Below are 22,198 nucleotides of genomic sequence, written 5' to 3' on the forward strand. Positions count from 1 at the left end.
TTTTATAAGATACATGCATAGCCGCGAGTATCTTATAAAATCCTGGATCGGCGCGCGCAAGGCTGCCGATTTTGAGCAGCCTGTGCGCGCCGAGCCGCGCAGCCTGCCTCTGTTCCCTCCGAGGCCGCTCCGAAATCGGAGCGGCCTCGGAGGGAACTTTCTTTCGCCCTCCCCTCACCTTCCCCTCCCTTCCCCTACCTAACCCACCCCTTCGGCCCTATCTAAACCCCCCCCTTACCTTTGTCCCTCGATTTACACCTGCTAGAAGCAGACGTAAATCTACGCGCGCCAGCGGACTGCTGGCGTGCCGTCATCCGACCCGGGGGCTGGTCCGGAGGCCTCGACCACGCCCCCGGGCCGGCACCATGCCCCCGGACCCGCCCCCGAAATGCCATGTCATTCGGCCCCGCCCCCGACACGCCCCCTTAAAAAAAACCCCGGGACTTACGCGCGTCCCGGGGCTCTGCGCATGCCGGCGGCCTATGCAAAATAGGCACACCGGCGTGCGAGGGCGGATTTATGCGAGCAGGGCATTTAAAATCCGCCCAATTGTGTACAAGTAGTAAAGTTCTGCTACCAAACATACATATTAAAGTAAAAATATACGCGTATAGCTTTTCCGGCAGTGTTCAATCTGTGGACAATCTCGCCTGATGCTCCAACAATATGTACATCCCATCTACCCTGATACCGTGCCTCCATGACCTTCAAATCTTGGTGGAATTGTACACCTTGCTCATCACTGACTGCACCAAGGTTTTTCAGGAAGTCAGCAAGATGGCTATGCAGAAAATGCACCTTGACGCTCATGTTGCAACGAAGCACTTTGAAGCTCTCCAAGAGTTTCTGGACAATTTTGGTGTAATGTTGTGCTTGTGTATTTCCAAGAAAGTCCTTGACAAGGTTTTTGAATAACAACCAAGCATTCTTTTGGAATTCTGACATTGTCCCAATGAAATGTTCATCTTTAATGAGCTGCCGAATCTGTGGACCGTCAAACACACCGGCTTTTATCTAAGATAGCGCACTTTGTGATAAACAGCCTATTACCATAAAACACGCTCCTTTTCCTATCACATGCGATATTTAGTGCATTTTGATAAATCCAGGCCTAAGATAGGCTGTAGAGAAAAAACTTGACATGACAGAAGAAAACTAACTGCAGTTTTGAAATCAACATGCCTATTTAAGTCTAAAACAGCTGAAAAATGAACTCAACAGGAATTATGTTAAAAATTGTTCCACAGTGAATCAGCTAGTGCTATTGAGGGCATTCAAGGTTAACCACCTGGGAGAAAGCTTGGAAACCACAGGAAAATAAAGTCTTCTGGCAAAGACAAGGAGGGCTATGGGAGTTCAGGCCTATGATGTGGAAAGGCCATAATTCCAGAAAGGGCAGGGTACGTTTTGTACTTCTGAATAAGTAACCAATAGAAGCTGTAGTAGTACCAGCAGTAGTAGCTATAGGTAGGGGTGGTTTGAGACTGGAGGAAAAGAAAGGGAACCAATCTAGATTGCAAGGTTTCAAACCCAGAGTTACTGTAAAAGAATCAACCATTCCTTCATTTATTTATTTGTTAATTTATTTAAAAACATTTGTTGCCTGCCCTTTCTATGTTCAGAGTGGGTAATAAATGAGAGAAGGAGAGCCTTATCTTGGAGGCAACCCTTTATTTAAAGATGAGAACTATTCATCAACTGGGTTTAGCCCCTAATCAGAGCTGCTATGAAAGGAACAGCTGCTCCATCTTAAGGGAAGGCGATTGCCCTGACAAGCCAGAAGTAAATATACGGAGCATTCTAGCTTAGGAAAAGTAGAGGGAAGAGAAAAGGAATTCTCATCTATCGCACACAACTGTAGACAACAGAGCCATTATAAGCCTTTTATGCTCCATGACTTGATAAAAACAACACAGTAGAAGCAGATTACAAATTGCAAAACAAAATTATACCCACATTCATCTTCCATCCAAACTGACTGACTATGAACATCAAACTCATTCAGTACAGCCCCATAACTACTATCTAGGAGTCAGCTCATCATAAAGAACTGAGGATGAAGTGCCACATTTCTTATGGTCTTTATTTTATGTTGCCCTAGATGTGCCACCTACTTCAGTATCTCTGTGACTGCCAGATACGTCACAGGATTGAAGCCATTGTAGCCTTTTCTGATGACTTTGTAGCAAATCTTCAAGAGAACCAGCGTTTCCGATACAATGAAGTAATGCAAGCACTCAACATGTCTGCAGCATTGACTGCCAAAAAAACAAAGGAATTTCGGTCTCCCCCTCAAGAACAGGTACGACTCACCATATAAACTCAGTCACATAACTTGCATCCAAATAATTTCTATGTAGCACCTGAGAAGAAGGTAGGAAGCTGCATAATGCAGTTAAGAGTAGGCTACAGGTAGTTGTGGAATACAATTGCCACAATTTAATTTTCTAGAAAATACTTAAGTCTAAGTCTGAACAAAGGGCCTTTGTGATCTATTAAGCTCATGTACTACAACATGTTAAAATGTTACATTGATTCAGTAAAAAGTAACACATTCTACAAATAGTCCTTAAGGTAATGAGAATATAGAAATTTTTTAGTTCAATATTTAGTAATTCGGTGAGCGACAATATAGTCAGATAACGTTAATTTTATCTGTAATATTTGGAAGAACTTAGGTCTAGATTTTACTAGGGATGTGAATCGTTTTAGGACGATTAAAATTATCGTCCGATAATTTTAATATCGTCTTAAACCGTTATGGAACACAATACAATACAGATTCTAACGATTTATCGTTATAAATCGTTAGAATCGTGAGCCGGCACACTAAAACCCCCTAAAACCCACCCCCAACCCTTTAAATTAAATCCCCCACCCTCCCGAACCCCCCCCAAATAACTTAAATAACCTGCGGGTCCAGCGGCGGTCCGGAACGGCAGCGGTCCGGAACGGGCTCCTGCTCTGAATCTTGTCGTCTTCAGCCGGCGCCATTTTCCAAAATGGCGCCGAAAAATGGCGGCGGCCATAGACGAAAAAGATTGGACGGCAGGAGGTCCTTCCGGACCCCCGCTGGACTTTTGGCAAGTCTCGTGGGGGTCAGGAGGCCCCCCACAAGCTGGCCAAAAGTTCCTGGAGGTCCAGCGGGGGTCAGGGAGCGATTTCCCGCCGCGAATCGTTTTCGTACGGAAAATGGCGCCGGCAGGAGATCGACTGCAGGAGGTCGTTCAGCGAGGGTTCCGGCGCCTCGCTGAACGACCTCCTGCAGTCGATCTCCTGCCGGCGCCATTTTCCGTACGAAAACGATTCGCGGCGGGAAATCGCTCCCTGACCCCCGCTGGACCTCCAGGAACTTTTGGCCAGCTTGTGGGGGGCCTCCTGACCCCCACGAGACTTGCCAAAAGTCCAGCGGGGGTCCGGAAGGACCTCCTGCCGTCCAATCTTTTTCGTCTATGGCCGCCGCCATTTTTCGGCGCCATTTTGGAAAATGGCGCCGGCTGAAGACGACAAGATTCAGAGCAGGAGCCCGTTCCGGACCGCTGCCGTTCCGGACCGCCGCTGGACCCGCAGGTTATTTAAGTTATTTGGGGGGGGGGTTCGGGAGGGTGGGGGATTTAATTTAAAGGGTCGGGGGTGGGTTTTAGGGGGTTTTAATGTGCCGGTTTTTCGATTTTTCGATTTTTCACGATTTTTAACGATTTTTCACGATATTTTACCCCCCCAAACGGCAACAATACGATTCCCTCCCCCTCCCAGCCGAAATCGATCGTTAAGACGATCGAGGACACGATTCACATCCCTAGATTTTACTGTATATTGGAGCGAGAGAGAGAGAGAGAATCAATAAAGACCAATAGGTCACTTTACTGTTTATACCACTGTAATAGGTGGAACCTTTACCTTGGGGTGGGGATTTGAGAGTTGGGGCAGGCTTAGGGGGTTCACTTTTACATACACAGTTCGAGTTACGGCCTGCAAAGAATACATCAGTGAACATTTGGAGTCATTTGGAGTGCTGAAAGGGAAAAGAGAAGTAGATTTGTACAATGTACTCTCTGCCTAGCTTGTTGCATTCTCTACATAGCTTCAATCAATGGGTTATCGCATGCGTTATCCTATTGCATTTGTAGTTAGGACCCGAACATTACTATAAACTGTTCCCTAACTCCTCCCACATGCATAACTAATGTCTCATTTGCAAATTAAAGTGTGTTGCGCTATTTAACAAACTCATTAGGGCCCTAATGCATGCATTAAGGTCTTATAGCAAAATGATGAGTGACCCCCTCAGCCAGGTAATTCTGCTGCTGAATATAATCAGATAACATTACCCAATTTATTTATTTATTATTTTTATTATACCGAATTTCATGACTGGAATCACATCAACCCGGTTTACAATTAACAATGTGTGTAAGGCAGAGAGTAACATAATAAACAATATTCCCCATTCACACTTCAAATACAGAAAACAATATTATGGATGTGAGAAAGTTACAATAAAACAGGGAAAATTAACTAGGATCTGGAAAGGGGAGAAACTGAACAAAGAAATATTTACATTTCAGATAATTGCATCAATTAATATATATATATTATAATATTGTGTGTATATATAGTAATATAGCAAAAATGAATATATATGATGCGGTTGTGAAGGAAGAAAATATGGTGCTGTGTATGAGTGTGAAGTTGGTGGGTTTTTATTTCAATCCAAATTTTTGAATAAGAGAATGTGCTGATGTGTGGAGGTTTTAATCAAGGGCTGGGAATGCTTTTTTAAACAGCCAAGTTTTTAGTCTTTTCCTAAATGTTAGAGTGCATGTTTCTTGTCTCAAGTCAGGTGGGATAGAGTTCCAAAGAGTTGGACCTGCTGAGGAGAAAGCTCTGAGACTGTAGGATTTATGTTGGTAGGTTTTGGCATGTGGGACCTGAAGTGATTCTTTGTAGTATTCCCTGATGGGTCTGGCGGATGTGTGTTTTTTGAAAGGGATTTGTAGGTCGAGTTGAGTGTGTTGGTGGATGGCCTTGTAGATGATAGTGATGGATTTATACATAATTCTGTAGTGGATCAGTAACCGATGAAGGTCTTTGAGGATAGGGGAGATGTGGTCGATTTTCCTGGAGTTTGTAAGGATCCTGGCTGCTGTGTTCTGTACCATTTGTAGAGGCTTGGTATAGGAAGCTGGGAGGCCTAATAGTAGTGAGTTGCAATAATCTAGTTTGGAGAAGATTATTGCTTGCAAGATTGTTCTAAAGTCCTGAGCGTGGAAAAGTGGCTTTATTCTTTTCAGAATATGTAATTTGTGGAAGCAATCTTTGGTGGTTTGGTTAATGAATGGTTTGAGGTTAAGACGGTTATCTAAGATGGCTCCTAGGTCTCTTATGTGACCGGTTTGAAGGAGGGCTGGTGGCTTTGAATGTGTGTTGTTGTTTTCCGGTGATATAAGCAGATATTCCGTTTTCGACGCATTGAGGACTAGGTTTAGACTGTTGAGGAGGTGTTTGATTTCTAATAAGCAACTATCCCAGTATTCCATTGTTATCGAGATTGATTCTTTTATAGGGATCACAATCTGTACGTCGTCTGCGAAGAGGAAGTGTTTCAGGCTTAATTTTGTGAGTAGTTGACATAGTGGTAGAAGGTAGACATTGAAAAGCGTGGGTGAAAGCGATGAACCTTGCGGCACCCCTCTGGTGGAGGGGTGATATTGGGATTCTGTATTATGAATTTTGACCCTATATCCTCTGTTTTCCAGGAAGGTTTTGAACCAAGTTAGTGAAGCCCCTGTCACTCCTATGTTTGCCAGTTGTTTTAAAGGAGGTAATGGTTGACGGTGTCAAAGGCCGCCGAGAAGTCGAGGAGGATTAGTAAAAATGCTTTGCCTTTATCGATTCCGGAGAGAAGGAAGTCCGTGAGTGAGAGGAGTAGTGTTTCGGTGCTTGCGGCTTTGCGAAAACCATATTGGTTTGGAGACAGAATACTGTGGTCTTCCAAGTAGTTGGAGAGTTGAGTGTTCACCAATCTTTCCATAATTTTGGCTAAGAATGGGAGGTTGGAAATAGGGCGGAAGTTGTTGGGATCACATGCATTTAGATTTGTTTTTTTTAGGAGGGGTTTGATTGAGGCTGTTTTTAGCTCATCTGGGTAGATACCCTGGGACAGGGAACAGTTTATAATTTTGGCTAGGGTTTTTGATATAGTATCTGGGATGAGAAGAAGCATTTTGGAGGGGATTTGGTCAAACGGGTGTGAAGAAGGTTTCATTTTCTTCAGCACCGATTGTATCTCTGAGATTGTGATAGGTTTGAATGCGTTTAGCTGAATATCTTTGTTTGGAAGAAGATATGAGTTATCGAAAGAGCTAGTGTTTGGTGTCAGCTGATTGAATAGGTCAGAGATTTTTTTGCTGAAATGAAGAGCCAGTTCGTCTGCTTTAGTCTGGGATAGTTCGGGTGGGATATCTGGAGTGATAGGTTTGGTGAGGCTGGAAACGAAGGCGAATACAGCTTTTGAGTCAAAGATGAGGTGAACCTTAAGGGCATAGTAGTCTCTTTTGGTTTTCAGAGTAATGCTCTTGTATTGGTGGAGTGTGCGTTTGTAATCCGAGAGTGAGGCCGGTGAAGGGGCTTTGCGTCATTTTCTTTCTTTCTGCCGAAGTAGGTGTTTGAGATTTCGCAGTTCATCATTAAACCAGGGTTGTCTTTTGGATGCATTTGAAGACTGTTTTTTGGTTGTCAGAGGGCAAAGAGTGTTTGCTACTGATTTTGTTATTTTGGACCAGGATTGGAGTGCAGAGTTAGGTGTAGAGACATCGAGAGTGGTAGATCTGGGGCTAGAAGCTTGCTGAGGTGTTCCGAGTTGCAAGGTTTTCTGTAGAGGAAGGAGGGTCTTGAGTCGAGCTTGGAGTCTGGTCGTGGTAGAGAAAAGCTGGTGGAGATTAGAGAGTGGTCTGACCATGGGACTTGTTTACAATCTGGTTGTTTTGTTTGAGAAATACCAGAGTTTGTAAAGAAGAGATTGAGCGTGTGGCCTGCTTTGTGAGTGGGTTTGTTGATTTGTTGTTTGAAACCCATCGCTGACATTGCAGTGAGGAAGGCTTCTCAGTTTGTTGAAAGGGGGACTTTGTCAACATGTAAGTTGAAGTCACCCAAGATTATAGCAGGGGAGTCAAGGTTTAGGTGCAAAGTTATAATTTCGAGAATCGGAGAGGCGTCAGACTCTAGCAGGCCTGGAGGGGCATAGACTAGAAGGATTTGGAGATATTCTGATTTGAATAATCCTAGTTCTAGTTTGGAAGCTGTGTTGATAGGGTAGTGTGTGAACCTCAGGGATTTTTTGGCAGCTAAGAAGATACCCCCTCCTCTTTTTTTTTGTCTTGGGATAGAGAAAAAGTCGTAAGTCTGTGTTGGTAGTTAGTTGATGAGGGCGATGTCAGTGGATTTGAGCCATGTTTCTGTTATTGCGCAAAAGTCTGGGGTTGTGACCTGCAGTAGGTCGTTGAGTATTAGAGTTTTGTTGGTAAGCGATTGGGCGTTAAATAGGAAGATGGTGAATAAGGTGAGACCTAGAAACTGTGTGGTGGGGGAAATCATGATTGGGATGAGGGATTTGTAGGTGCGTGGGCGGTAGAGCATTAGGACCCTCATGACGTTGGCTAAGTCAGAGTGAGTGGGACCAGACATGGGACGGCCCCGCAGTTAGCCAAACAATTAAAGTTAGCCTGTTAGATTTAGGACAATGTTTTCCATGATCAGACTTACCTAGCTAAACTTATTTGCCTAGTACTGAATATCAGTACTATCCAAAGAAATTTTAGCCATGGCCCCCCAATGTCCAGCTGCCCTGCCTCTTTTTGTCAGGCTGAATTTTAGCTGGGTAATGACTTAGCCAGGCAAAATATTGCTAGTGAGAAGGGGCAAGAATTTCAAATCTTGGGGTTTGCCTGGGTAACAGTTTGCTGGATAAACCCTGTTGAATATCGAGCACCTCATTGAAGCCATATATCCTGAGGATATTAGAGGTCTAGGGCCCAATATTCAAAGATATCTGTCTATCTAAGTTAGCTGATTATAAGTAGCTAAGCTGCTGAATATATCTGGATAAATTCTAGATAGCCAGATAACTTAAATCCAACTAACTTTAGACCTGCTAACGAGCAGGTTTAACTTATTCAGTTAACTTAACCAGGTAAGTCGGAATATCAGCACATATCCAGCTACGTTAATGGATAAGTAGCTCCTCCCTGATCCACCCACAATCTGCCCACAAGTTATCTGGCTAACTATTTAGTACTTATTTGGCTAAGTGTTGCTGGCTGATCGCAGCTGAATATTCAGAGATGTAATGTTTGGCTAACTGCGGGGCCGTCCCATGTCTGGTCCCACTCACTCTGACTTAGCCAACAACGTCATGAGGGTCCCAAATGTGCACGTTTGCGTGCATCTTCCAACTTTGAGGGCTTTGCGGCAGGAACTCAACCACTGTGCTGAAAGATGATATCACGGCCAGCTGGCCTACTTACCGGAGCCTCAGTAACAAGTCTCTGCCATGTGTCCAGCCTGAAGTGCACGTTGCTAGTGTCCTGTTCCTGCCTTTATCTCATTTCAGTTCTGCTCCTGCCTTTACCTCGTTCCAGCTCTGCTCCTGCCTTTGCCTCATTCCTGTCCTGCTCCTGCCTTGCCCTGTCCCAGAACTCACCCTGCTTTTGTCTTGTCCCCACTCTCATCCTGCTCTCCTTTCTGACTGATCTCTTGTGCTTAACCTCTGCCTGGATACTGACACTGCTTGCTGTTGCCCGCCTTGACCTCCGTCCAGATACTGAGTATGCCTGTTTACCGCCTGCCTGTTTTCCGACTCCACCTGACCACTCTCTTGCTGGACCCTTGCCTAAGTCCTGCTGGCCTCAGAACTCAAGGGCTCAACCTGTGGGAGAAGAGGCTGGTAAAGGTGAAGCCTATTCTCAGTCCCAGCTTGAGTGCATGCTTGCTGTTGGCGTGGGTCCAGCTGGATTCATCTGCCAGGCTGTATGAGCCATGTCATAGCCTAGGGAGGGACTCAAATTCCGTGACAAGCAGTCACCACTTTGCTGGATAAGTCACTAGTTATCTGGCTAATTAGCGCTGAATATTGGCCTCCTAGAGTTTAAAACAGTGTTCAGTAGGTTCTGTATACAAACAGATCTTACATTTAATCTGAAGGCTAACATTTGTGAATGCTTTTATCAATAGGGCAAGTGTGGTCTTATGTGGTAGGAGGCCTGGGTGGAAAATATTTTACAAACTCCATCCCCTAGACTTTGTTAAATGATTGAGTTATGAATGTGAAGCTCCATTCCTCAAAAGAAGGCCTCGTCTGATATATAAGCACACATTGCTCTTTAACCTGGTGTAAATTAATATAAGTAAATAATACTTCTTCTTTAAGATATCTCATTGAGGGCAATTTTCAACAGTCTGCAAGCTGATTTTCAAAGGGATGTTCCCTGCATAGTTTCTCTTTGAAAATCCAGTAGTGGTCCCATGCTGTGGGAATTATTTAACTTGCATACTTTGTACTTCTGGGTTAAATCAGGAAAAAGCATGCATGGGAATATGAAAATGAAATCCCAATGCTTGTTTTTCTGGGCCCAACTTGGCGTTACCTCTTTTCTCCTGCAGAGAAAAGTTTGCGTGCCATCCACAGCATAAATGCTTTTCCCTACTGAGGAACCTTGGACAAAATTTTTAAGGAATTTTCTCTGGAAATCCCTTTTTAAGATAAAAGGAGCTGGATTTTTTTTTTTAGGAGGAGGGAAACTTTTTATATGATTGCCATGTATAGTGCATCCTCTGCACCTGCACTGCAGTCAAAAGAGGCATTTTTTCTTTTATTTATTTATTTAAATGCATTTAAATTTAATATACCACTGTAAAAATATATTTTGCAAGTGGTTCACAAATCATTTAGCATTGTTTGATTTATATCTTTATTATTTTCAAAGATTAACATGCTCCTGAATTTTAAAGATAGTAAAAATGATTACCCAAGCCCTGAAGAAATAAGGAATCAGCTCCTAGATTTCCATGAAGACTTGATGGCTCATTGTGGTAAGCTTCCTTCCAGAATACTATTTGTTTTAAGCATTTGATTACTCCCAAACCTATACTGTAATGTATTATCAATGTGTTCTGCTTATGTCAGTAGGGGGTGCACATTGAGAAAACATTTATTTCATTTTTTTAAATTTTGCTATTGGGGTGTTTTTTTCACTAATTTCATTTTGTGTAATATTTAGTTAGTTTACAAACTGAAATAAACATTATTTAAAAAATCCCCAAAATGCATTAAAATAGGCCTAAGGCAGCCCGCTCCACCACTCATCCATCCCATCCAGAAAAATACCAGGGCCAGGATCCTTCCAGGCCCCCATTTACCCAGATTATGGGGGATCTGCTGAAAAGGCTTAGGCCCAGGCCAAAGCCCGGGCCTTGCATAGGCCCAGGCTGCGGTAGGTCACCACAGTCTTGGACTAAGCCCTATGCAAAACCCATGCTTCGAGGCTTGGTCCTGATGCCTTGGCCTAGGCCTGAAGCTGGGGCCTAGGCCAGATGCTTGGGCCTGGGCGCAGGCACAATGCTGGGCTTGCATCTGGGCTGGGACAGATTCCTGACAGGTAAGGTAAGTGTGGGTTGGCAAAATTTTGGGGGTCTGAGCCTTTGCTCAGGTCTTGGATTAGGCCCCAGCTTCATGCTCGGACATAGTCTGTGACCCTCTTCATTGGGCCATAGCCTATGCCTAGGCAAGGCCCCGGTCTAGGGCCTAGGCTGAGGCACTGGTGACACTCTCAGACGTAGGAGCCATGGCCTATAGTCTACTCGAGATCCCAGCCTAGGGCATTGGTATATGCCGAGGTGCCAGTGTGGTGCTTGGGCATAGGGTGAGGCTATTGCTTTGGGTCTCAGTCTATTCCTTAGGCAAGGCCCTGGTCTCAGGCCTGGGCCTAGGCCTGATGGGTGACTTTTTTTTGGAGAGGTGGGTTTTCAAAATGAAGCGTGAAAGCAAACAAAATTTTGTTAGATTTTCAGTCATTTTGTTATGAGAACAAAATGAAACAAAATAGGAAATTTTGTTTTATTTGCTATTAATTTTCTCCTGAATGCACATTTCTACTAATTCTAACTAGACTAGCTAAAACTTGCACTAGATTTACAGTGGAATGGGTATTTTTACTTCCCAATTTGGTTCTTTCATTACTTCCCACCACCCCATTTTTCTCTCTCTCCCTGCCCCAGTCTCCCCCTGCCCTTCTCCACCTTTCCCTCTCAATCCTTCCACTATTTATTCTCTCTCCCTTACTCACATGATTTGGGCCCCCAACTCTCCTCTTGCCCCTTCTGCCCATGCTCTTCCTCTGTGAGGCCACAACTGCCTCTGTCTTCCTGTACAGCCTGGCCACTGCAATCACTTCATCATACTGTGGCCTAGCACAGTATCTGTCTTATGCTGCAGTATGTAGTATTTTGTGTAATACATGCATGCATGCAGTCGGACACTGGACACCACATGTACATAGGGGATGGCCAAAATGACCAACATGGGGTATAAATTGTATAGAATATATTTTGTAAAATGACATTTATTTATCTGTTTAAAGTTTGCTCTCGCCTAACTGTTCTATGCTCTAAGCAAGTTAAAACTTTGATTAAAACAGAATAACAAAAGATATAATAAGTACTGCAATCATATGTGGCTAACCTTAAGATAGCTGGGTATATTCAGCGGTGCAATCTCACTGCTGAATATACCTTGTTAGTTAGCCAGATAGCTCAGCAGCTGAATATTGCCCCCTATATATATTGTACACACACACACTCCCACACAAATATATAAATAATAATCCAGTATATATTACTTTTCTAATGAATTATTGAATACCTTTTATTTTCAGGAATTGAATTAGATGAAGATGGAGCTCATGATCAAAGTTGTGATTCTACAATTCGAGGGTGTCTCTTATACCTGGTAGAAAAAGTTGCATACCTTAAGAAGAAGCAAGCAGAAAAGTCATTTGGAAATGAAGCTAAAAAGCCTTGTAAGTGCTAAACAGTTAAACTAAAACATCAACATTCAGCAGATCTTTGTTTTTAAAAGGGAAGATGAACATAATATTAAAATGTATATGTAATCCCTTGGCTGATAGTCTGAGATATAAGCCCCTGGAACTACATCTCAAACTCAATCTTTTAAATTCTTATGTTCCCAATGATGTTAATTTACCTGAGTGTCCAAGATTCCCTAAGCAGGTAAAGATAATTCTTCTAGTCCCTATGCATTGCTTTTATTAAAATCCCATTCATGTAAGCGGCACTGATTATTGTTCAGTGGTAAACTACAGTAATAAGCATGCTGGAAGCAATGGTGATTTCCAACATTACTTTTGCTAATAACAAGGTGAAGTTGCTAGCAATTATTTATAGGTTGTCATAATTACAAATCCAAATAGTTATACTTTTCTTCTTCTTAATAAATTTGTGACCTTCTGCTTCCAGTAATTTTATCCAAGTTAGTCAAGTAAAGTTCAATTTAATTCTCACTCCTTTCCAACTGATGATTATGGTTCCTTCTTTATCCCAATTAATGAGGTATTATCTAAGCTTCTCCCTAATCAGTGGTTGAAAAGTATCCTAGTCCAGGTTATACTAAACATTTCCAATCCCAATATCCATATCTTTAGTGCTATTACTTCAAGCCCTTCCTTCATACATGAATGATACATGATGGCTCCTCTCTCTCCCCTTAGATCTCCTGTGAGATGATAGTGGATGAACCTGGATGGTGCCACTGGTCTTCTTCTCTAAGAATGATTGTAAAGTCATTCCTCCTGTGGGTACGAATGGTCCTTCTGTTCTCTCTCAGTGAGAGTGACCACTTCCTCTGGGCCCCTGGGTACTCAAGAAAACTCTAACAATTCTGAAATGAAAACACAAAATGGAGGTAGGCAGGCCAGCCGGCTTAAGTATCCTAGAGGAATGATGTCATCCGGAGGGGACGCCCCCGAGGTTCCTGCTATGATGTGCTTAAGACTGGCTCATGTGCACACGCGTCTAAGGGATTCCGAGGGCAAGATGAGGGTCGTCAGCGTCTGTGCCTTCTAGGGAGGCCTGGCAGTGGTAGGCAGGCCGGCAATAGCTGGCGGAGGCTGCAAATCTACCCAACGGAGTCAATGTAAAGAAAGAGGTGAACAAGAGCAGTCACAGCTGTCTGCTACCGACAGGCATAACAGTACCCCCATTCTTAGGGCCCCCCCCCAGGGGGTTTTGGCTTTCTAGGGTGAGAAGCATGGAACTGTTTGATCAGCTCTTTGTCAAGGATATTGACTGCAGGCTCCCAGCTGTTCTCTTCGGGGCCAAATCCTTCCCACGAGATCAGATATTCCCAATGCTTCCCGTGCTTCCTCACATCCAAGATGTCCTCAACATGATATGTTATATACTCATATATGTTATATCCCAGAGTTTGGGGCTCAGGTGGTTTCTTAGAGAATTACAACAGGATGAGCGGCTTTAATAGTGAGATGTGGAAGGCGTTATGAATCTTGAGCGATGTTGGCAAACTAAAGCTGTAAGTGACTGGGCCCAGCCGGCGAAGTACAGGAAAAGGCCCAATGTATCTGGGAGTGAATTGAGCTGAAGGCAGTTTCAAGCAGATAAAGCGGGTGCTGAGCCACACTTTGTCTCCAGGGTTCAACTGAGGAGCTGCTCGATGATGGGCATTGTAGAATCATTTTGCTTTCTTAGTGGCTTGTTGAAGAAGGAGTTTGGTGTGTTCCAAAAGTTGATGTAACTCTTGTGCAGAAGCCTGGGCCTCCGGAGACAACACAGACAGGGGTTCTGGAAGAGGAGGCAGAGGTTAGCATCCGTATACTGTTTGGAAGGGCGATGATACAGTAGATGCAGACTGGTGGGAGTTTAAAGCAAATTCGGCCCAGGGTAGTAAGTTGGACCAGTCATTCTGCTGAGAGTTCACATATGCTCGAAGAAACTGCTTTAGACTAGGGTTCATCCTCTCTGTCCATTGGCCTGTGGGTGGTAGGCTGATGTGAGGTCCAAGGCTATGTCAAATTTATTGCATAATGACCTCCAGAATTTCGCCGTAAATTGCATCCCTCGATCTGAGAGTATATGTCTTGATAGTCCGTGGAGGTGAAAGATGTGGCGAATGAACAATTTCACTAACTCCGGAGCCGAAGGTAGACCAGGTAATGCCACAAAGTGAGCCATCTTCGAAAAGCGGTCTACGGTGACTCAAATGGTGTTGTTGCCACTGGATGGGTATAAATCCACAATGAAATCCATGGCTATATGTGTCCACGGCTCACTAGGTGTGGGAAAAGGCTGAAGGAGCCCCCAGGGGTGACCCGCCGGCGGCTTCTACGGGCACAAGTTGGACATGAGTCTACATACGCTTGGGCGTCTTTTTTCAGTGTTGGCCACCAGTAGAATCTCTGAAGAGTGGCAAGAGTTCTAGCTTGTCTGGGGTGGCCTGTGAGCAAGGAATCATTTGCCCAGTGGAGGATCTTCCTTTGAAGTGGTCGGGGAACCACTGTCTTCTCTGATGGCACTGTGAGTGTGGCAGAGAGAAGAACTTTCGTTTTATCAATTATGTGCCATGGAACATCTTCAGTGGTGAACAAACAGGAGAGTGCATCAGCTCGGGTGTTCTTATTGGCTAGCCGGTATCGTAGGAGGAAAATGAACCAGGTAAAAAAGAGAGACCAGCGGGCCTGCCTGTGATTAAGGCATTGAGCATGTGTAAGTACTCGAGGTTTTTGTGGTCAGTGTATACCGTGATTTGGTGCTGCGCTCCCTAGAGCCAGGGATGCCACTCCTCGAAGGCCAGTTTAATTGCCAGTAATTCCTTGTCCTCGATTCCATAATTACGCTTCGCTGGAGAGAAATGTCGAGAGAAGAACGAGCACGGGTGCAAGGTGTGATTGGCTGAGGGCTGGCTGAGGACTGCACCAAGACTGACGTCTGAAGCGTCCACTTCGATGATGAAGGGTCGTCGGGCATCGGGGTGATGCAAGCATGGTTCTCGCAGGAATGCCTCATTAAGCTCTTGAAAGGCGGTTACGGCTTCAGGTGACCACTGGGAAGGATTGGCTCCCGTTTGAGTCATAGCTGTGAGTGGGGTGGTCAGTGTTGAATAATGGTGGATGAATGAACTGTAGTAGTTAGTAAAGCCAAGGAATCTTCGAAGTGCCATAAGACCTGTTGGCTGAGGCCAATCCCAAATACTGTTAGTCTTTTGTGGATCCATCTGGAACCCTTGGCTTGAGACCACATAGCCCAGAAAAGGGACAGATTCCTGGTGAAAGGAGCATTTCTCCAGTTTGGCATATAACTGATTATCCCTTAAGAATTATAGGACGTTGGTGATGTCCAAATAATGGCTCTGGAGGCCTTGTGAAAATACCAGGATGTCGCCAGATAAACCATCGTATATTATTAAACCACAAAATCACCTCATCAAATAATCTTTCTTCACTTTTAGAACTTTCAAAAAGTAATTCAATCTCCTGAAATGGGTATCTTGTGCAAATATTTTATAACATTTTTTAAAAAAATATTCTTGAAAAACACAAAAAACATTTTGTTAGCTGAAGAGGAAAGTTTCATACCAACTTTTATCCCCAACCGGGTGATGTCTCTGATATTGTAATCATGAATTCATGTGTTTTTCAAGAATATTTAAAAAAAAATGTTATAAAATATTTGCACAAAGATACCCATTTCAGGAGATTGAATTACTTTTTGAAAGTTCTAAAAGTGAAGAAAGATTATTTGATGAGGTGATTTTGTGGTTTAATAATATACATTAGTTTTTTCAAATCCCTCTGAAATACGTAAGACATTTAGGTGCGTTTGAGCCAGATAAACCATGACTCAACTGTAGAGCATGTCTCTGAAGATTTTGTTCATCATATTCTGAAATACTGCTGGGACTTTGCAGAGGCCAAACGGCATTACCAGATATTCAAAATGGCCATCGCGGGTGTTGAATGCAGTTTTCCATTTGTTGCCCCGGCATATCCTGACCAGGTTATATGCTCCTCTGAGGTCCAATTTGGTAAATATCTTGGACCCTTGGAGCCTGTCAAAAAGTTCAGAGATTAATGGCAAGGGGTAGTGATCCTTCTGGGTATCTCATTTTAAGCCACTGTAATCTATGCACTGCCGGAGGGAGCCGTCCTTTTTTCCCCAAAAAAAGAACCTGGCTCCAGCGGAAGACTTTGAAGGCTGGATGAAGCCTTTCACCAAATTCTCTTGAGTATATTCAGACATGGCCTTTGTCTTGGTCAGAGAAAGTGGGTAGACCCTTCCTCGGGGAGACTCAGTGTTAGGCAGTAGGTTAATGGCACAATCAAATGAGCGGTGAGGCAGCAAAGTGTCTGCAGCTTTCTTGGAGAACACATCTTTGAAGGAGGAGTACTGCAGCGAAAGACCTGGAATAGATGTTGTAGTGGCTAGGCAAGGCATCCGGGACACAAACTCCAAGCACTTTCCATGGCAGAAGTTACCTCAGTGGGACAATTGTAGAGTGCTCCAATCAAATTGAGGTGTGTAGTTGTAACCATGGCAGTCCAAGGACCACAGGGTGGATAGCCTTATCCAGTATCAAGAAAGAAATGGTCTCCGTGTACAGTGATCCACGGAGTCAATGTTGTAAAGAAAGAGTTGAGCAAGAGCGGTCGCAGCTATCTGCGATCGACGGGCGTAACAACACCAATCTAGGCTTTCACATGGGGGAAACCCACACTGCTATTCTTTTCCTCCCATCCAGTAAAAGGATCATTCCTTCAGATTGAAATTTGGTTCTGGTAGAGATTTGGGAGGATCTCTATACTTGTAAAGGTTGTTTGCTACAATTTGGTCAGTGGAAATATTCACATCTGCAATGTTTGTAAGAATATTATGGAAATTATAGTTCCCTGTGAAATTAGCTTTCTCCACAGAAAATTGCAATGGTAATGCATTCAGCTTTGAAACACAGACCAAAAAAATGATTTCAACCAATTTGGCATGGAAAAATAGTTTCCCCAAATTCTCTATGGCAGCTAGTACAGTAATAACCATAGCAACTTTTGGTGGTGTACAGTGACATTCAAAATATGGGATTAAGTAAATGTGAATAAATTGATGAACAGATGACCCCAGAGATCAAACAGTCTGCCACTATTTGATCTAGTGACCACTCGTGAGGATGAAACATTCTGCTGAGGCAATCCACTAATGTGTTGAACATCCCGGGAAGGTAGGCTGCTTGTAGGGAGGCTTTATGGCTGCAAACCCACTTCCAAATTATCAGGGATTCCTGGAAGAGAATTTATAATCCTGTACTCCCTTGCATGTTGGTGTAAAATATTGCTACTTGGATGATTGTTTTGATTAGAATTCTCATCCCCTGAAGGAGATGTGAAAAAGCTGGCAATGCATGCCTGATTGCTCAGAGGTCCAGAAGACTCGTTCGAAACTTAACGTTTATTGTATTTATTTTATATTCTGCCTTTCAGACACTTCAAAGTTAATTATATTCAGACACTGAGTGTATTCCCTCACTGACCTCTTCTGCCTCCTCCTCTTCCTTCTCCTCTAGTCCCCCAATACTTTCCTCATCCTATTCCTACAGTCTCCCCCCAAAAAACCCTTTACTCACTCTTCCATTCCCCCCCCCATACACACACCCCAATAATTCTTTCCCTTGGGCCCTGTTGATGGCCAGTTTCCTTGGGTTTGGAAAGAATATGTGCATGCACCCCACCCCTGATGGATACATCCATTGCCAGAGTTACTTGATGTGGTAGAAGCTGAAGGGGGAGGGGGGCTTTCATCTCCAGGACATCTAGATCTAGCTATCACTGGAGAGACCCCTTCATTTCTGCCATGACCCTCACCGGGGATAACAAAGACTGAAGCAATTGATCCTCCTGAGCGCTGAGGTCCACTAGAGAATCCACATGTTGAGGCAGGTCATGGGGACCATATGTATAGCTGCTGCCATGTGACTTAGGACACCCAACATGCTTTTACTTGATTTCTGTAGAAGGCACTGGATCAAGGTGTGAAGGCAACACACTTGCTCTGATAGAAGAAATACTCTCTCCTGCTGAGAGTCTATCTTTGCCCCTTGAATTTAACATTGGCAGCCATGAGTACTCCATCCACTCACTCCACAAATAGACAAAATGTACTAGTTAATTGGGAAATTAAGGCTGCAACTATTTGATAACATCACAAAACACTATCCCCATGCTTATATAATAATAAACCAGTTTACATCCTTACCGTCCACATAGAAGCAAAAAAGGTCATCTTCTTTCCTGATCCCCCCCCCCACCCCCCCCCCACCACACACACACACACACACACACACACACTGTGGTTCCAAGCAAGGTGCTCTTGATGTCCAAGATCTGCAGTGTGCACAGAGTTACTGGTCCCCTGACATGTCTATCAGCATGAGAAGGGGCCTACCCCATCCTCTTTTCTGACGAACTGCTAACCAAATCACATGGTAATCACATGCCAACAGAATCTAATCCTGACCACGGGTTTCCAGCCACCCTTAATCAGCTGTGATGTTCAATAACATAACAGGTATAAGACAATAACATGATCAACTTGCTAACATTTTGCATTATCTTGAACATAACATTACATGTTGATATTTAGCTACACTTTTATTTTTGGAAACAAAATCAAATGAAGGTGGGAAGGAGAGTATGCTGACTATTATAACCAATATGAGGTTGCACAAATTGCCACAGTTTAAACCCTTTGTATGTCGTCACCCTTCCCTCCCCTCCTCCCTCCCACCAAGGTATGAGTGCGCGTCCACACTGTTGTGGGCTGAAGACAAAGACCTGAAGTGGGGATTGGGATCTGCACATGCTGTGTGTAAGTGAGGGTTATGGATGGACACAGGATACCATATTATTATCATCTCCCATGCACTGGGCTCGGAGTCTCTCATTCTCTGGGTAGGAACAAGAGTCTAAAGGAGAGTATCTTGTATTGGTAGTAGGAGGAATACCCAACAAAACAAAGGCTTTGTCAATGGATGTGATAAACAGATATGTGAATGAAGGTTAGGATGATGTTGAGTGTTCATTTTAAATTCTCCTATAACAGGCTCTTGCTTAGATTTTGTCAATTCAGGTTGGGTCTCAAGCTCTATTACTTCTTAGGGATAAGAAAATAGCCAGAGTAGAATCCCTTATTATGTTGCTTGGGAGAGACAAGTTCTATCGCCTGCAGGCTGAGAAGTGACTCCACCTTAGGACAGGGCTGGATCGAGTAAGATGGATCCAGATTGAAGGCTGAACAACGTTACAGTGCTAGAGGATAGGAGAAGTGCAAACGGTAACCACAATCTTGAGGCCCCAATGGTCCTTGATGATCTTCTGCCACTTGTTTAGGTAAAGGTGAATTTTCTACCCTACAGGAGGGATTAAGGCCTAGAGGTCACAGTTGGTCAAAAACTAGGCCCAGGCTTGGGCTGGGCCTGCTGCAACGTCTTTAGCTGATGCCTTTCATGTTGGCATCCATGTTCCAGATGTTGTAGCTGTAGAAGCACAGATGGTGCATGATATAACTAAAATTGGTGGAAAAGGCATTTCTGGATGTAGGAAAGCTTAAAAGGAAATTAAGGATTTCTTGCAGAAAATGGCTGTTCAATAACTTTTGAGACTAGATGGCAACAAGCTACTCCCTAATTAGTATGACTGTCTCTCTGAGCTTGCCTCTGAAAAGGTTATTACAAGAAAAAGGTACATCTGTCAATTTGTCATTCATGTCCTCACAGACTACTGGCTCTTAATGAATCCATCCAGTGTGCTCCAATGGCTACTGCTGATGCTCTGTCTGCAATACCAAATGATTCATATACAGAATGGAGGGAGGTGACACTTGCACTCCTCTGCATGCTGAATTGTCTGCTGAAACTCCAACTGATCTCCGACTATTGACTGTAATAAGGGTTTTAGTTTATCAGACATTAAAAATAGAGTTCTGAAAATCCTTTCTTCCAAAGTTGTCCAACAGTCTAGGGTCCTTGCCCAGCAGGGTGTTGAGAAAAATTCTTATCTTTTTAACCATTTTAGGGCTGATTCCTTTACTACTGACTGTTGCAGTAGCTGTATTACTCCAAACCTCGAGGTCTGCTGAACTCTATATTTATGATCCAGTTTCCTGGCCACTGTAGTGGGGGAGAGGTAGGATACCAGGTTCTCTTACATTCTTGTTTGTAACTTCCACAGGATTGACTATACCAAGAGTTCTGCATGCTCAGAGGGACTTTTCAGGATTTAGAGAAACCCAAAGCCTTCAGTATGGAGGTTCTTGTCTTTGAGTCATTGACTCCCAGAACTTTCCTGAACTTGTGCAAGAAATTGGAATATGAGAGGTCTTCATATAGTGAAGAAGGCTCTAGTGGATCAGGTAGCGAGTCGTAGACCCTTCTTCATATCTGAGAGGTGAGGGAACACGAACCTAGGACTCTAGTCATGATAAGTGATCAGGGCTGGGTCATTAGTTGTCTTGGAGGGGAATATTCCTGGGATATGCTCCAGTCTGTGTCATCTCGAGTTCCCTTCTTAGACTGGTTGGACTTAACATTGAGAGATTGTCAGGGGCTAGACTTCATCCCTGGGACCTCTGATGGGAGCTGTTATGGCATGGAGGTGAGAGAGACTCCTACTTTGGGGAACAAATACAACACGCTGAACAGGAAAGGTTGAAGAGGTCCCTTTTTGTGCCTAGCTGCCAGCAAGGCAAAGTGTTCACCAATTCTGATTCGTGGTCTATGGGCTACTGTGTTTTTGACCAGGAATTGGGGGAGAAACAATTTCTTCCAAAACCAGAGTAGGGTGATCGTCCTGGGACTCTCCCCCTGGACCAACTGAACCAGTGGATGAATGGAAACCAGAGACATCATGGGACATTTTGGATTAGAAGTCTCCAGGCAAAGTGTTTGCTCAAGGAATCTTGATGGGGACACCACACTTGAAATGATGGGTAAGTGAAGAAAATCCCCTTCTGAGTCTCTTGCCCTTCTTGAGTGCATCGCTTGAGGCCAGAGACCTATGTTCCAGTTGCACCAGAACCTGAAGCATGTAAGGCTCCAAAACTGGATGTGTTGATTTGATGAATAGTTGCATCGTCTGAATCAAGGCTAGATATATCAACAGCTTGTCAAGGGCTCATGTGCTGATGGTGCCAAGGGCCAGTGCATTGATGGTGTTGAGGCGCAATGCATTGTTGGCACCACTTGCATTTGTGGCTTAGTTTCACCTCGGCTTTGGCAGTTCCGACTGGGCAGCTGACTCCAGTACATAGCATTTCTTTATATGCACTGATGAGCCTGGAAAGGGCTTTCAGACCCTTGTACCCAACACTGTTGCTCTTTGCCTGATCTTGGAGGAACAGCTGCAGAAGGTAGAGCTTTTCTCAGAAAGCCCATGCTCAACTCAGCATGGGGGGAACTTGAGAAGGCCTCACTCTGGGATGAGGAACATCTCTGGTTCTTCGCTAACCTGCATCCTCTGGGTCCTTAGAGACATCCAACTGCAATCATAACAATTAGCTGGGTTGAGATCTGTCCCCAGACACTGATAACAAATGTTGAGGCCTTCAGTTATGGACATCTTACTGCCACACATGCAGTTTTTGAAGCCACTAGGTGTAGTCTTCTTCGAGCTGGGCTTTCTTATCATTTGTTTTTCAGTAACACTGAAAAGTACTGCTGAGGAGCTGCTGAAGCAGCAAAGCAGCTCAGATGAGATTTGATAGATGAAAAAAAACAGAAATACCAAAACTTAGTAAGAGAGAAAGAGTACGTATCTGTGCAGGAGCTCGAATGAAAACAATTAATAGACTCATGAGGCAGCACCTCTGCAGCAACTCCTGCATATACTTAGTAGAGCAAAAGCACTATAGGCTAGGAGAAAAGGGTCCATTTGGCATTGTCAGATGATGTCACCCATGTGTCATGGTTAATTAAGTACTGCAGATCCCAAAAATAGAAGTATTTCTTCTTACTCCAGAGATGGTGTTGGCTTTCTCTAATCTGTCTTGCTAAAAATATTTTATGGTCTTTTCCTCTAGGAAATTGTCCCAACCTCTTTTAAAATTTGATATGATCATCATCTTGGGCATG

General features: G+C 43.8%; 1 protein-coding gene across 1 annotated transcript in view; it reads left to right on the forward strand.

The window, feature by feature from the left end:
• RYR2 (ryanodine receptor 2) overlaps nucleotides 1-22,198 on the forward strand; it is a 1,771,220-nt gene that overhangs the window by 1,008,112 nt on the left and 740,910 nt on the right. The window contains 3 exon segments of the mRNA XM_029593907.1: nucleotides 2,102-2,302; nucleotides 9,984-10,089; nucleotides 11,931-12,074. Coding sequence (XP_029449767.1) covers nucleotides 2,102-2,302; nucleotides 9,984-10,089; nucleotides 11,931-12,074 — 451 coding nt within the window.

The sequence above is a fragment of the Rhinatrema bivittatum genome, chromosome 3, assembly GCF_901001135.1.
Source record: "Rhinatrema bivittatum chromosome 3, aRhiBiv1.1, whole genome shotgun sequence".
Taxonomy (NCBI): Eukaryota; Metazoa; Chordata; class Amphibia; order Gymnophiona; family Rhinatrematidae; genus Rhinatrema; species Rhinatrema bivittatum.